Source organism: Vanrija albida (assembly GCF_041260175.1).
Source record: "Vanrija albida strain AlHP1 chromosome Unknown contig_3, whole genome shotgun sequence".
Lineage (NCBI taxonomy): Eukaryota > Fungi > Basidiomycota > Tremellomycetes > Trichosporonales > Trichosporonaceae > Vanrija > Vanrija albida.
Window position 1 is genome coordinate 298,520 of NW_027191422.1, and position 14,450 is coordinate 312,969.

The 14,450-nt window shown below is 63.0% G+C and overlaps 7 protein-coding genes across 7 annotated transcripts; 2 read left to right on the forward strand and 5 right to left on the reverse strand.

Annotated features, from left to right (window-relative positions):
• Window positions 1–347: 347 nt before the first annotated feature.
• Window positions 348–1,948, forward strand: Q8F55_003411 (uncharacterized protein; the record flags this gene model as incomplete). Its single annotated transcript, XM_069351954.1, has 12 exons — window positions 348–464; window positions 497–581; window positions 632–694; window positions 733–838; window positions 877–957; window positions 998–1,074; window positions 1,119–1,262; window positions 1,306–1,483; window positions 1,529–1,597; window positions 1,637–1,713; window positions 1,759–1,794; window positions 1,839–1,948. The coding sequence occupies 12 exons, from the start codon at window positions 348–350 to the stop codon at window positions 1,946–1,948; spliced, it is 1,143 nt and encodes a 380-aa protein (XP_069209372.1).
• A 174-nt stretch (window positions 1,949–2,122) lies between these two features.
• Window positions 2,123–3,305, reverse strand: Q8F55_003412 (uncharacterized protein; the record flags this gene model as incomplete). Its single annotated transcript, XM_069351955.1, has 3 exons — window positions 2,123–2,676; window positions 2,914–3,157; window positions 3,192–3,305. 3 exons carry the CDS (start codon window positions 3,303–3,305, stop codon window positions 2,123–2,125), a joined length of 912 nt encoding a protein of 303 aa, XP_069209373.1.
• A 778-nt stretch (window positions 3,306–4,083) lies between these two features.
• Q8F55_003413 (uncharacterized protein) lies at window positions 4,084–6,012 on the forward strand (the record flags this gene model as incomplete). Its single annotated transcript, XM_069351956.1, has 5 exons — window positions 4,084–4,134; window positions 4,311–4,402; window positions 4,437–5,264; window positions 5,302–5,797; window positions 5,842–6,012. 5 exons carry the CDS (start codon window positions 4,084–4,086, stop codon window positions 6,010–6,012), a joined length of 1,638 nt encoding a protein of 545 aa, XP_069209374.1.
• Window positions 6,013–6,191: 179 nt separating this feature from the next.
• On the reverse strand, window positions 6,192–6,983 carry Q8F55_003414 (uncharacterized protein; the record flags this gene model as incomplete). Its single annotated transcript, XM_069351957.1, has 2 exons — window positions 6,192–6,840; window positions 6,886–6,983. The coding sequence occupies 2 exons, from the start codon at window positions 6,981–6,983 to the stop codon at window positions 6,192–6,194; spliced, it is 747 nt and encodes a 248-aa protein (XP_069209375.1).
• A 360-nt stretch (window positions 6,984–7,343) lies between these two features.
• On the reverse strand, window positions 7,344–9,232 carry DAL5_2 (Allantoate permease; the record flags this gene model as incomplete). The annotated part of the gene is made up of 6 exons (XM_069351958.1): window positions 7,344–7,882; window positions 7,931–8,338; window positions 8,389–8,480; window positions 8,644–8,797; window positions 8,858–8,954; window positions 9,026–9,232. 6 exons carry the CDS (start codon window positions 9,230–9,232, stop codon window positions 7,344–7,346), a joined length of 1,497 nt encoding a protein of 498 aa, XP_069209376.1.
• A 1,713-nt stretch (window positions 9,233–10,945) lies between these two features.
• Window positions 10,946–11,865, reverse strand: Q8F55_003416 (uncharacterized protein; the record flags this gene model as incomplete). The annotated part of the gene is made up of 3 exons (XM_069351959.1): window positions 10,946–11,619; window positions 11,652–11,728; window positions 11,762–11,865. 3 exons carry the CDS (start codon window positions 11,863–11,865, stop codon window positions 10,946–10,948), a joined length of 855 nt encoding a protein of 284 aa, XP_069209377.1.
• Window positions 11,866–12,324: 459 nt separating this feature from the next.
• Q8F55_003417 (uncharacterized protein) lies at window positions 12,325–14,268 on the reverse strand (the record flags this gene model as incomplete). The annotated part of the gene is made up of 10 exons (XM_069351960.1): window positions 12,325–12,659; window positions 12,707–12,884; window positions 12,919–13,001; window positions 13,063–13,086; window positions 13,124–13,536; window positions 13,577–13,726; window positions 13,771–13,832; window positions 13,927–13,950; window positions 13,986–14,086; window positions 14,148–14,268. 10 exons carry the CDS (start codon window positions 14,266–14,268, stop codon window positions 12,325–12,327), a joined length of 1,491 nt encoding a protein of 496 aa, XP_069209378.1.
• Between the last annotated feature and the right edge of the window lie 182 nt (window positions 14,269–14,450).

Below are 14,450 nucleotides of genomic sequence, written 5' to 3' on the forward strand. Positions count from 1 at the left end.
GATCAGGCGGCAGGGACGAGGGAGGCAGGTGGCAGGGGAGCCCACGCGCCACTGTTTCCCCGCACCCAACCGGGGAAACAATGGCGCGTGCTCCTGCGTACGCGGTCTGCACGGTGTGAGGGGGAGGTATGGGGGAGCGCCAGGTGCAAGGCGGCCCACGCTGCGCCGAGAGGAGAAACCCAGTCGGCCACTCAGCGGATGAAAGCCGACCTTCCCCCACTCCACCGTTTCTCCGTCTCCAGTCAACACCAGCTCGCGCAAAAGAATGGGGAAACCGCACACGGGGGGAATACTTGAACGCACGCGAGCGCGCACGTTCCCCCTCCCTCCCTCCCGAACATTCCAACATGCCAGCGCCCACCCGTCTCTCAGTCCACGACATCCTCGACCTCTTCCGCAACCCCCAGCCCGGGCTCCTCGTGTCCGCGCACCGCGGGCTGCGGTGGGACGGCGTGCCGGAGAACGTAAGTTGGGCTCTGGCCGAGCTGACGCGCAGAGCACAGACGCCGTGCTCAACGCCGCGCGTGCGGGGCTGCTGTGTATCGAGGTCGACCTGCGCCTCACGTCCGACGGCACGCCGAGTGGGTACTTACAGCTTGGTGATTACGAGACATACTAGCTGACCACGCAGTCCTCTTCCATGACAGGCTGCTGGGGCGGACTACCAACATTGCTGAGCACCTCGCAAGGAAGGGTCAGCTCACATAAACGGTTCGAGCTGACCTTTGCCAGACATCTACAGCCCCTACACCGGCAAGGGGTACGCGCCGCCTGCCAACAGCCTCCCGTGGTCGCTCGTGCGCCAGCTCAAGGTCAAGAATGAGCACGGCAAGATCACGTCAGTTGGCGAGTTCGCCACTCGTGCTAACTGGGCAGCGACGAGGGTATCCTCGACTTTGCCACCTTCCTCGACCTCATAAAGGCGCACGGCATCGATATCATCGTCTTCCTCGATGTGTACGTGGATATTGCTTGAGTTCGGTACTCATCCACTCAGGAAGGACAAGGAATCCATGCCGATCGCGTACGACGTAATGAAGACACGCACCAACGCGCGGGGCGCCCCTGCATCTGGTGTGTCAGCTAGCTGCAGTCCATACATTGAGCTGACACCCCAGACTGGTGCGTCTGGAAGCCCGTGATCGAGTTCTACCCCACCCCTGCCGAGCTCGAGGCCGAGTCGTGGTTCCAGCACGCGCTGGCGACGAGCGCGCCGCAGTACATCCCGGTATTTGAGCCATCGTCGGCGGGCTCGATGGACGGTGGGCAGCTACCTACCTGAGATTGGATGAGCTGACGCCTCAGTTCTTGCCGCGGCCAAGGCGTACGCAACCCGCCCGTACACCCTCGCGCTCGAGGTCGGCCTGCGCGCGCCCGACGGCCCGCTCCGCAGCCTGGTGGACTGGGCGCGCGGCGCGGGGATCGCGCTCGGATGGTTCGGCACCCTCGGCGATATCCACCCGGCCGATGGTCGGGGCGAGGTGTATGTCGGCAGCTCTTGCGTCAAGATTATCGGCTGACGACGCAGGTACGACCTCGCGGGCTTCGACCTCGCTGCGTACCAGAAGCCTGGCGCGCCGCTCGTGTTCGACGAGGGGTGAGTTGTCCTAGAAGTAGACTTCCAACTGACGCCCAGCATCCCGCCCACGTCGTATGACAATCTCCTCGCGCCGGGCGACGCACCGGACGGGAAGGACTGGCGGTACGACCTCGGTGAGTAGGGTAACAGGCAAATGCCGTCGCTTACCCTCCTCCCAGAGCTGTTCAAGTCGCTCGGGTACACCTGGGTCATTGGTACGTGCTACTCTCGACAAGGAATCCAGCTGACAGCACGCCAGCCGACCTGACCCACCGCTCGGCAAGCCTCTTCGAAGCTCAGTCTGCGTTCCAGCAGCCCACCGACCGCGTGTGGCGCGACGCGCGGATCGCACAGGCTCGTGGCATCTAGATAGACATTGCATGATATGTGACTCGGCCTGCCAACGAATGAAGGGCCACACTGAGGGAGCAACCCGCTCTGCCCACGTCTTGTCCACTTGCGTGTCATCATTAACAACTATACACTACAATTATCATAGTCTAGGTCTATGTACAGTGTCCAGCCTCGCGGCCATGCTCGTGTCTATGCGATCTCCTTGGGCTTCTTCACCTCGGCGTCCTGGCGCCCGTCTGCGGGGTCTGCGGGGGTGCCCTTCTCCTTCTCATCCGAGTCCCTCTCCTTCACCTCCGTGCCCCTCTCCTTCTCCTCGAGCTTCGCCCGCGCCCGGCGCCACGCGGCCAGCTCGTCAAACATAGTGGGCCACGCCACGCCCTCCATCTCGACCTCGAGCACGCGCATGAGCCGTTCGTCGCGCGCGTCGCGCAGGCGCACAAACTCGACGGCCTCGTGCCGCACCTGCGCGTGCGAGGGCGTGCTGATCGCCCCGTTGGGCGGGAAGAGACGCGTACGGTCCAGCAGGCCGTCGGCCTCGGCCTGCGCCACCGCGTCGACGAGGCACGAGACGTGCTGGATACACCGGCGCACGACGTCGGCGCGCGTCTGGCTGAACTGCTTCTCGTTCTTGAGCGGGTCAGACGAGACGACGAGCGCCGTGCTCCGCCCGTACTCGTCGTTCAGGCGCGCGTTGATCGCCTCGAGGACGCGCCGGGGGTCGTGGCCTGCGGCTACGACGTCGGCTGGGGTGTCAGTGATGAGACGAGGCACGAGGGGGAGGAGTCGCGCGTGTCGTGTGATCAACCCTCGGGATCTGCACGTTGCCCAGCGACTATAGACCCCGGACGCTCGGTGACGCAGGCGCATGCCACGATCTGCGCCCGCCGGATGCAGAGGAGCCCGACCGCCGCTTGACGGCGACAACGAAGCCGCCGGTCCCATCCAGAGGGAGACCATCCCCCACCCCACACATTACTCACCACCATCCTCCAAGCTGTAGTACCCGGCAATCTCCCTCGCGACGAGCTTGGCCGCTCCGCCGCGGTCATTGAGAAAGTGCTCCAGCTCGCCGTTGAAGTTGTCGATCATGCGCAGCAGGCGGGCGTACTCGGTCTCGCTGTACTCGTACCGCGACTGCTCCCATGCGAGTATCCAGCGGAGGACGCCCGCGAACTCGGGGTCGGCGCGCACCACCGCGTCCGAGAGGGACATGTGCACTGCGACCTGGGTGTGAGCAACGCCCACTGGGGCAGCTTACCAAGAACTGGTGCTTGACCACGTCAAACTCTGTGCGCCGCCGCTCGGCGTAGCTCGCCGCGCTCGACTTGGTGAAGCCGATGCTGTTCCATGCGGTCGAGAGCCACTCCATCATCGTGGGCGTGGCCGTCGAGGCGAGGGAGTCTATGCAGTGTCGTGAGTGGAGAGTAATGACCAACAGCAAAAGTGCAAGTACGAGTTGGAGCTTGTTTTCTTCATCATGACCTTGGCTGTCACCGACCCCCGCCCGCCGCCCACGTCGTCGCCAAGGAGCCAACCCAACTTTGCGACCTGTCAACGGCATCCAAGGCAGGGGAGCAGAAGGACTAACAACCGATCCGCCTGTCTTCTGGGTCGAGCAGAGTGCCTGGGCCAGTTCCATCCGACGGGCTGCCCTGCCGCTGGAACCAAACAACTGGCAATTCAGTCGAGCGCCTGGCGCCAGAGGCCTGCCAGACGAGCAGCTCTGTTCCAGATGGGAATACCCCATCGGATCTGGGTCTTACGCCAGGCTGCGGGCTAGGAGCAGGCCGCGCTGGATGGACAGGCGCGCAACCTGACCGACCATCACAGGTGACGCAAGGATGTCAGTCATGGCCTAATGAATTGTGCCAGCCCAGGCCTTACACGTGCAGACCCAGCGCCCAAGGCCACCCCGATCTGAGGAACAACCCTCGAAATGAAAAGCTCCCCGCCGGCTCTCATTCCCTGTCTCGGTCTTCCAGCCTGGGCGGTACTGCTAGCCACGGGTCCGCCAAGCGCCGCGCCGAACCCAACTGACCTGACATTGCATCCATCTCGCTTGTCCTTGTTTTGACAACCTCTGACGCCTGACGCAAGACGCCACCAGCGGCCCGCGGTGCTCGCCGGCCCGCCCCGATAAGAGCACGCCCATGTCCGTGGTTTCGAAAGCATGTGACGCGTGTCGCGTCCGCCGAACAAAGGTGAGTCGGGAGGAGGGCCGGCGCACGTGCATTGTCAGGTCAGGTTGTGCCAATGTTGCCTGGTCCGCTGGTGCTGTCGAGGTCGAGCGTGCACGCAGGCCCACCAGCCCGTCCACATTCTCCGAGACTATCGAGCGCTGGCGAGCTCGCACAGTGCGGCCGAACTAACAGCCCAGTGTGACGGCCACCAGCCATGCCTCAAGTGCAAGACGAGCGATATCGGGTGCACGTACGCGCTGTCGAGGAAGAAGCGGGGGCCGCGGGGCAAGTGAGTCGTGCTGCGGGGTGGGTCTGACGAGCAGGACGGTTACCATGCTGCAGGAGGTGTTCGGGAGCGGGGCAGGGGCAACAGCATCGGTATCGACTGTCGAGGCTGGAACGGACAGCAACGCCGAGGCAGGCCCCTCGCACGTCCCAACGGCGACCATCTCCCCCATCTCGTCGTCCAGCGACCCATGGCTCTCGGCCCTCGAGCACGGCAACTCACTGCAGCTCGTCACCTCAAACTCGCCGCGGAGCTCGCTACAGCTCGTCACGTCGCACTCGCCGCTGAGCCTAGCCCCCTTCGCCCTCCCACCGGCCGTGCTCTCACCGTCGCCCGACCACCCCTTCGGGCACGCGTTCCACGCGCGCGCACACATCATCGAGCTGATGGAGGCGCGCATATCCTCCCTCCTGCACGCCTTCTTCTCCCACATGCACACCATCTGGCCCGTGGTCGACGGCATCAGCGTCCTCAAGCGCTTCGGGCACAAGGAGCACCTGTACAACGAGAGCTTTGCCGCCCTGGTGCTCTCAATGTGCAGCCTGGCCCTGTTCCTGCCCTTCGAGGCGGCCAAGGCTGGCTCCTCTCGTCAGGCCGACACGCTCGTCCGCGAAGCCCTCGCTCTGCACTCCAGCAACCCCGAGCTCGGGATCCGGCCCAATCTCGACCACATATCGACCTCGCTCATCATGTCGTCTGCTCTCCGACTCACGCACGGCTTCAACGCGTGGTATCTCCGCCGGAGGGAGGCGTACGCGCTGGTCGAGCTGCTCAACCTCAGCAACCCGAGGGTGTACGACAGGTTCACTGAGGCGGAAAAGTCGACTGCCATCCAGTTAATCTGGCACCTGTCCAGTGGCGATCGGTGAGTAGTAACTCAGCATGCGACCGCTAACCACCAGGTCCAACGCACTCATCCTCCCCAAGCTCGAGGGTAGCCTGCCGCACTTCCGCCCGCTCATTGCCATCCGCGGCAAAGTGACGCACCTCTTGAGCATCATGTCGGCCGAGTGGGCGTCCTCAACGGCCGTGGCGCAGATCGAGCCTACGACACGCGTGTTCGAGATCCTCGACCAGGGCCTGGTCGAGTGCATCAGGGGGGCGTGTGGCGAGGTCGAGCCGTGCACGTTCGATGCCGACGCAGCGATGGAGTACCACCGCACGCTTGACGCCGTGACCTCGGGCCACTTGTCGCCCGTGCAGGCTGCCGACTTTCTGCTCACCCGCCTCTGGCTGCACGCCGAGATTTGGCGCGCGTGCACGTCACACTCGGTGCTCCAGTTTGAACCGGAACACCGCGAGCTCAGGATAGAGTACCCCGTTGAAGTGCTTGGTCGCACCGTGCGCGTCATCAATGGGCTCCCGCCTGGTGCTGTGTCGGGCAATGGGCCGGCCATGGTGAGTAGGACGCGGCTCGCTGGGATGGAGCTGATGCCGCGCAGGGCCAGAAACTCAAGAACATCGTCGCTGCAGCGCAGGCGGTGCTCGCGTTGCCAAACCCCCCGGCGTCGTTCCAGGGCGTGTCGTCCCACGACGAGGCGATGGAGATGGTCGCGCGGGTGCTTGAGGTGGCGTCGCCCTTGACGTCACTGAGATGGATCAGATGGGAGTGAGGTGAAGGGGGTCTGGGCTGTGATACTGTGTCTACCCCGGTAAGTGTAGAGTAGATGTATAGATGTTGTACGAGCGCTTCTTGGTACACCACCGCCGCTTCCACTGCACCCCGCTGCCGCCCTGTGCAATGTTCATTCGCACGCCCTAGTTCAACCTGTACATCTATCGCTGCCCACACCTAAAGGTTGATACCCGTGGCCTTGATGACCGCGTCAACCCACGCGCCAACGAGGGGAAGCTCGTCGCTCCTCCAGATTTTGGCACCAATGGCCGGGCGGCCCTGGCTCGAAGCGTACCAGCCGAAGATGGTAGCGTCGCCGTGGGTGATCTTGTCACCGGCCACGAAGGGGCCCTTGCCCTCGGCCTTGAGTGCGGCGAGGTGCTTCTCCAGCGTCTGGAGCTTGGCGCGCGCCGCGGCCGTCTGCTTCTCGACAAACTCGGGGTCGTCGAGGCGCGCGACAGCCGCCTTGACGGCCGTGTCGTCGCCGCCCTGCTTGTTGGCGACGAGCCACACCTGGACGTCGGGGTCCGAGTTGGCGAAGCCGTTAGGCCCGGCGAAGGGACGGATCTCGTTGGCTAGGTCGTTGTTGGCCCACGTCTCGAGGAACTTGGCGTACGCCTTGCCCTCGGGCCCGTAGAAGAGCGAGCGCTCGGCCGAGCCGTGCTTGGCCTCGAGCCACTCGGCAATCACCCACGAGTCGGTCACGTACTCGTCGCCCGCCTTGAGGGTGGGCACAGTGACCTTGGGGTTGCCTGAGGCCTCGGCGAGCTCGCCCCTGATCTGGGGGAAGGTCTGGGGCACGTCGGTGTAGGGGACGCCGAGGATGCTGAGGGGTGTCAGTTCGTGCGGGGGTGGGTTGGCATCCACTCACGCCAGGTCGACCTTGGTCTTGAGCGTGTGGGGGCCGCCGTTGACGGTGCTGCCCTTCTTGCCGGTGAGGCCGTAGAGAACGTAGGGGGTGACGGTCATGGTGGGTACGAGGTCGTGCGAGGTCGTGAGGAGGATGCGCTAACCTTGCATGTCACTGCCCCGGTATTTAAGACGAGCTGCACGCGCCTTAGCTCCAGTCACCGCTGCTGTCGCGATTGCTTTTGTATCGAATCATGTCGCGATGAGTCATGCACGCACCTGGCTAGCTGCCAACTCGTCGGCGACGAAGAATGGCGCAATGTCAACAAATCGGACTTGACCGAGGGCGAGGGCAATTATCTAATCAAAAGTCCGCCCAGCCGCATTCACCACAAGCACAGTCAGACTTCTTTCATGCTTGGTCTTCTGAAATTGTTCAGCGTAAGTACTACAATATCCCAAAGGTCCACACACGGCCGCCTACAGGGCATAGTGGAAGTGGGGGTTCTCCCTGTCGGTGAGGTCCTCGACGTCGTTGGCAACAGGCTCGTGGCCCTCCTCCCACATACGCTTGCTGTTGCGGTTCTTGTAGAGGAAGTGCACGACGACCATGAGGAACATGCTGAAGGCGTACAGCACGACGATCGAGGTGAGGGCCGGAACATACTTGGGCTTGTCCTTCTCACGGAACGTCTGGGGGCCAATGAGGTTACCCGCGCAGAAGGCGATAAGGAACATGCCGTTGACAAACGTCTTCTTGGTCCTGCCGGCAACGTTGGACGTGAGTAGCGAGATGGACAGGGCGAAGGTGGCAGCGTAGCCGAGACCCAGGTTGTAGCCGACGAAACGCGCAATCTTGCCCTTGCAGCCCCAGACCATGGCGGAACCAGCGAGCGCGATACCGCATGGCATGATGGAGATGAGGGCGCGGTAGCCGTACTTTCCGGCGAGCCAGGGGAAGAAGAGCACCGAGAAGATGTTCCACGATCCAGCGAGGGAGAGGAGGAGCGTCTGGTGGCCTGGACAAGGTCAGCATGGTCCGCAAAACACATATGTTCCAGACCCACTAGTAAAACCCATCTGCGAGACGACGATGCCGTAGAAGTTGAGCAGGCCGCCCGAGGGGATCATGAGGCAGAGAGAAACCAGGCAGAGGAGCCAGACGGCAGGGTCCAGGAGCGCCTCGCGGACCTGGTACCACTTCCACGTCTTGTCGACGACGCCGAGCTGGTTCTCCTTGGTGCGGATCTTGGCGAGCTTGCGGTCACGCTCCGAGAGGAACCAGGCCGTCTCGACGTTGTCGGGGATGAGGAAGAAGAAGGCGATGCCCGTGGCGACGGTCATGGCGGCGAAGAGGAGCAGCACGGCGCGCCACGACGCGAGGCTCAGCTTGTGCTGCGAGCCCGCCTTGGCAAAGCCGTACGACACGAGACCGCCAAAGATGGAGATGCCGGCCTGGGTCGAGTACCACATGCCTGGGGGCGTCAGCGGGGCCGCGCGGCGACGAGGGAACAGTTGCACGTACCGGTGCGGAACGAGTGCTCGCTGGTGCGGTACCATTGCGCCGTGAAGATGGTGAGGGCGGGGGTGATGGAGCTCTCGAAGAAGCCGAGGAAGCTGGGGGTGTGAGCATGGTCTGGATGCAGTCGGGTGGCCGCCGCCTCCTGCCACCTGTTGGCCGCGTTGGCCGCGTGGCGGGCGATGTCCGACATCGGACCGGGCCGGTCGTGACCGAACCGGACCTTGGCCTCCCCACAATGTCCGAACGGCCCAAACTCACAACCTAACAACCAAGAGGCCCTTGTAGTCCTTGCACGCGGCCATGCATCCGAGCACGACGCCCCAGATGATGATGGTGAGGCCAGTGACCTTGGCGATGGGCCAGCGCTGCAGGGCGTAGGTGAGCGGGTACTCGCCGGCAAGGAAACCAAAGTCTGAGCGCTCGGTTAGCTGCCGGCGGGTGCAGAGGGGTCGAGCGACGCAACGCTACGCACAGAAGATGGTCCCGAGCCATGAATAGTTGGCAAGCGTCATCTTGGTGTCCGGGATGATACCCATGATCGAGGCGTACGAGAGACCCGTCTTGTCGAGCTGTGCGGAGGGGTCAGTGTTTGATGTGGCATGGTGCTCCGGTGCGAGGGGGCACCCGCTCAACCACTCACATACTGCAACCCGTAGACGAGGCAGAGGAGGGGCATGATGAACCAGTCGATGCGCCGTCTCAGACGGACGTTGTCCTCCTCCGAGATCTCCTCGTCGCTCGTGTCGCTCGCCGGCCTCTTCTCGTTGTCGACGACGCTCTCGACGTGGCGGCCCTTGAGCGACGCCTTGTCGTCGCCGTGCGGCTGGATACCAGTAGTAGAAGCCATGGTGTGTGGGTGGGGGTGTGGGGCTTCAGGTGCGCCTCCCCCGCGGTGCTCCGTCCTTTATAAACCTCTCGGTGATTGCTCGAACGGCTACTACAGCCTAAGATGAGCAGCTTATCCGGTGCCCAAAGCTTGTCAGTCAGCTATCCCTAGTCATGGAGAGGACGTGGCGCGCCTCGCCCTCGATCGGTCGTGCTCGATGCGCGCGCAACGACCCCACGGAGAGCGGGGTGGTGGTGCGGGTGAGCCACTGAAACGGGTCGTGCCGCGTTCAAGCCGACGCTTGTCCCATGTGCCGTGCCGACGGTCGGCAGCGCAGCAGGGCTATCCCCGCAGGCCACGCAGGCTGCGCCACCTCTCAGCCCCTTGCTGCCCAAACCGACCTCACCTGGGCTTAGTCAACAACTATGCACATCTTGCTGGCCCAGTAGCAGGGCCAAGGCGCGCAACCTCCACTCGACTCGTTTGTAGTCTCCTGGTGCCTTGGCCCGCAGGTAAACTCCAGGTAAACTCCAGCCGCCAGGCGGCAAGCGGCAGCTAGACAGGGGCGGGAATTCCGGAGGCAGGAGAGAACTGAACGCCCGCGGCCACTGCTCCCTGAGGCCAGGCTTGCTCTCACGATCTGTCGGCCTTTTCACGCATTGGCCACGGGTTAGCGGAGGTGGGACAGTTGTGGGGCATCTGGGGCAGTCAGCTGTGGAAGGGCTGATCTAAGATAGATATCGCAATGTCGTTTTCATTCTCATGTCAACGGGCGCCGGGGGCCACAATCTAACCACCCATCCTCTACTGGCTCTGTTATCAGATTCATCACTCATGCCTTCTGACGAAGCCAAGAAACCACATGGTGGGGCGTATGACAAGATACCGCGTTATCAGTGCGGGCGTGCATGCGCCTGTGGGGGCGTGCGCGTGCCATCGAGGTGCACGCGGTCCGGGATGTCCTGGCACGACCCAATGCAAACATCCACCCAACCGACCGGCAACTGACAATGCTCAACCACCGATGAACGGCTCAAACAACCACAAAAGTTACCGGTCTGCACCAACTTGCCCACTTCGGCCGCGCAAAGGGCCCCGGATTGTCCCCAAAGAAAGCACCAGCCGTTATCCTGAAGATTATCCTGCTGAGCTGTCGCCGCGTGCACTCAGTTTGGAGTCCACGGAAGTCAAGGGATGCTTTTGCAGTTGGCAAGCTGCATTGAACGGTTGCGATGCGGTCGTGTGATCGCTGCGGACGAGGCTCAGGGCTGGGCCAAGGAGTGCGGGGAGTGAGCGACAACGGCCGAGACAGCACCACACGCAGACCCGTGTTGTTGTGGAGACTCCGAATGATCGACCGAGGGGGTGGACGGAGTGGACGTTGGCGGGGGCTGCCGAGACTCGGCCACTCAACCACACCGAGGTCGGGGACCGTGAGCGAGACTAGCGAGGTCAATCACCCACTCCGAGGTCAATCACCCACACCTCACCATTTAAGCCACGAGCATTCCAGCGCGAATCCGAGGAGTACGGGCAAGGGGGTGCTGCGGGCCTGGCCAGGCCAATGAAGGAGCCAAGCCAACAACTAGTGACCACGCCACCAAGCCACGCTCGCAGCTGCCATGCTGCCCATAACTGGGGGAGATCTGACTCGGCCCCAGCCTCGTGACCATTACAATCGCCACGAATACCGAGAGTCACATCGCGGTGGAGTGGGGAACGCACACCACAAGTCTACAGCATCAGGACGGTCGAGACAGCCATGGCAAACAGACCAGTCCACACCCAGCCGCGGAAGAACGCCGTCCACCCTTCCTCTTGGAGGATACACGACACGGCGTCCACAAGGCCAGCGTACGGCGGGGAGCGGATTTCGATGAGCCTCATGCCCCCATCGGAGTTGCTGTACGTCCCCAACTCGTCAGAACGCTGCGCGGCAAGCCTGGCGACCAGCACGTCGAGTGGGGTGAGGCAGGTGGTGAACAGGAACGCGGAGCCCCAGAACGCGTACCAGTGCGGCATATCGACCCAGAGAATGGGTATCACGCCGAGGAGAGCGTGCTTGATCCGCGGGAGGACGACGAAGTAGATGCTCGAACGCAGGGCCACGGCCGCGACAAGCCCCCAACTGTACAGCCGGAGCGGGTTGGCGCGCTCCTCAGCCGTCAGGAGCTTGTGGAGGGGCTGGATGTGCAGAGAGCGCTGGTACGCCGACCACTCGTTGAACGGGGTGACCATTTCGCGCGTCGTCACCACGCACAGCGGGATGATGAGGAGCGAGGTGAGGACCATCGCCGCGGTCGACTGCGCGTCCATGCCTCGGGGGTAGTTGATCTTCTCCAGAGCGTGCAATGCCCCGCGGGAGGTGAAGAACGCCGCCAGGGCGGTGAGCAGCATCCAGAGCCAGCCTGCGTGAGTGGCATCCGCGACAGGGACTTACCGGCGAAGACACCGTCCCAGCCGTACTGGCGCTTGCTCGCCGCGAGCATGCCCCACAGTGTCGTGGGTGTCCTCGTGCTTTTGTCAGTGAGACCGAGCCGGGCTACCCACGCTTCGGCGTCGGCGTCTGCTGTCCCCGTCTCCTCTGCGAGGCGGACGGACACCGGGCGGTGGTTGACACGCAGGCGGACGAGCGCACCCAAAGGGGCCGTCATTGTGAAGACGAACACTGGGCAGCCGACGAAGACGATTAAGACGACTAGCCACAGGACGACTGCGATCCAATAGTCATGGGGTTGGTCTGTGCTGCGAGCCTTCATCTTGACGAGTATCTGGGGAAACGATTGCGCGCTCCTCAGCGACGGTGTTTAAATCCTTCTCGGCGGCGACGGAGCAACGCGCGTCGGCGGTGGAGGATGACCGTTGGCCGTGTCTGTCACATGCCACACATCCCCGCTATAAGTAGGCGTGCTGCTGATCATACGCTCGGATGCAGATTGAACCCAGCGATCGCTGATAGCCCCGAGGAATGAATGCATTTGCTCCACTGATCCACCGCGTGTATACACCGTGACGTCAGCCCGCCTCTGTGCCACAATCGTACTCCCACAAACCCCCTCCTTCATACATGGTCCTAGCAAGATACGGCGCCCAGCTTATCAAGACACCGAGGCCTACTTGGACTCGCTGTCCGAGTCCACGACCACCTGGCGCCCTTCTGTGTCCTTCGCGCCCGCCGCCCGCTTCCGATCCCGCTCGTCGTAGTACGCGATCGCGAGCGAGACGACCACGGAACAGAGGCCGAACCCGGCGGTGATGTACAGTCCAGTGGAGACGTACGGCTGGGCGTAGGTCGGGAAAGTGAAGATCGGCAGCCACGCAATGAAGATGTATGCGAGGGCGTTCATTGTCGCCGAGACGTAGGCACGCTTCTCGGGATCGCCGCGCGACGTCTCGTTGACCGCCGTCCAGGTCACGCCGGCAGAGCACGAGGCAAGGGGTGTGAGGTCTGAAACGGGTCAGCTTGCTTGTGTGAAAGATAGGAAGGGGGCTCACAGTACAGGAGCCAGCGCTGCGCCTTCTGTGGTGGGTGCACGGGCGTGGCGGCCAGCGCGATCGAGAAGATGATGGCCATGACGCCCGTAAAGGCCATGATGGGCCACCTGCGAGCGCCGGGCAGGCCGTCCGACACCCAGGACGCGGCGAGGCTCAGCACGATGGCGATGACGTTCATCTACATGTCAGCGTGTTCACAATGTGGCACCTACGCCAAGGGGGATGAGGTTGATCTGCTGAATGGAGAAGACGGGTTTCTGCCCCTTGACGTTGTAGCTCTTCGCCCAGAAGATCACTAGAGTGAGCGTTGCACATCACCCCTGACTTACTCGAGCCGCCTGCCTGACCGAACTGACAGGAAAAGATAAAGAACAGGGGGACTGGGGCCATCAGCTCACCGACGCCGCCACGACGTACACAGCCACACATGCCACGTCTTGTGCCAGCGGACGATATCCTTCCACTTAAACAGGCCGGTGTAGATCTTTGTCTCGGTCGGCATGCGCTCGCGCGCGAGCTCGATCTCGCGCTCCGTGAAGATCCAGTTAGCCTTGGCCCGCGAGGGCAGCTTGGGCATCGCGACCGCCGTCCAAACGGCGCACGGGAAGGAGATGACGCCGCAGATGATGAAGAGCCAGCGCCAGCCGGGCAAGCCGGCGCGGTTGTTGAGCCCAGAGTAGATGGCGGCCATGAGGAAGCCCGAGAAGAGCGGCCCGACCTGCGTACAGATCTGGATGAGGGTGTTGCGGCGCGCGAGCTCGTGCGGCTTGTAGTACGACGAGCAGACGTACATCACGGCGGGGAAGTGGCCTGCCTCGAACAGCCCGACACTGCGGCGTTAGCAAGTACCCAGGCAGGCAGGGGACTCACATGAAGCGCACGGCGTAGAGGTGGTTCGTGTTCTTGATCGCCGCGGTGCAGAACGTCGCGATTGTCCACCCGAGCTCAAGGAACGCGATGTAATACGCCGCGTTGACGCGCGTGAGGATCAGGTTGGACGGGATCTGCCCAAAGACATAGCTGCGCGTCAGATGTGCACTCTCATAGCCACTCACGCTGCGGACCAAAAGGCATTCGCGTAGTTCAGCTCGTTGCCGTACAGCTCGAGGTCCTCTTTCATTCCTGACTGTGAAGGTCAGGTCAACTCCCCCTCGTCGCCACGAAATCCCCATCGTTGCCTACAACATCCCCCTCGTCACCCGCAAGAATCCACTACCTACGTTAAAGGCATTATTGATGTTCACCTGCCAGATTAGCTGCGTCCAGGGGCGAGACGTACTTGGTCGAGGTAGCGGATCATGACGCCGAGGGCGGCGGACGAGATGAGCGTGATGTCGAGTTTTGTGAGGAACCGCGCCTCCTCCTTGGACACGTCGAGGGCTGCCATCAGCGCGGCCGTGGGAGGTTGTGGGGAGGGGTGAGAGGTGAGGGGTACACGTACACGACCAGACGTAACTCTTCCACGTGCGCTGGGGGGTGCCCAGCCGCTCGGGGCCGGCGAGGACAGGCACCTGGTCGACGTCGTCGGCGCTGGTGCGCGGCTTCTCCTTGACGTCAGGCATGTGAGTGGGCGCTTGGGGGCTGCTTCTCCCCTTCTCTAGACTTTAACTGCTCGTCGGGACGGCGGCATCAAGGCCGGAGACAGCTGACAGCTCGTGCTCGGGCCTGGATTGGCACGGCCATATGGACAGCGCCAACCCCGAGCCCCGGAGGCGGGGGTCACGCCATGCCGCGTGGAGCTGGC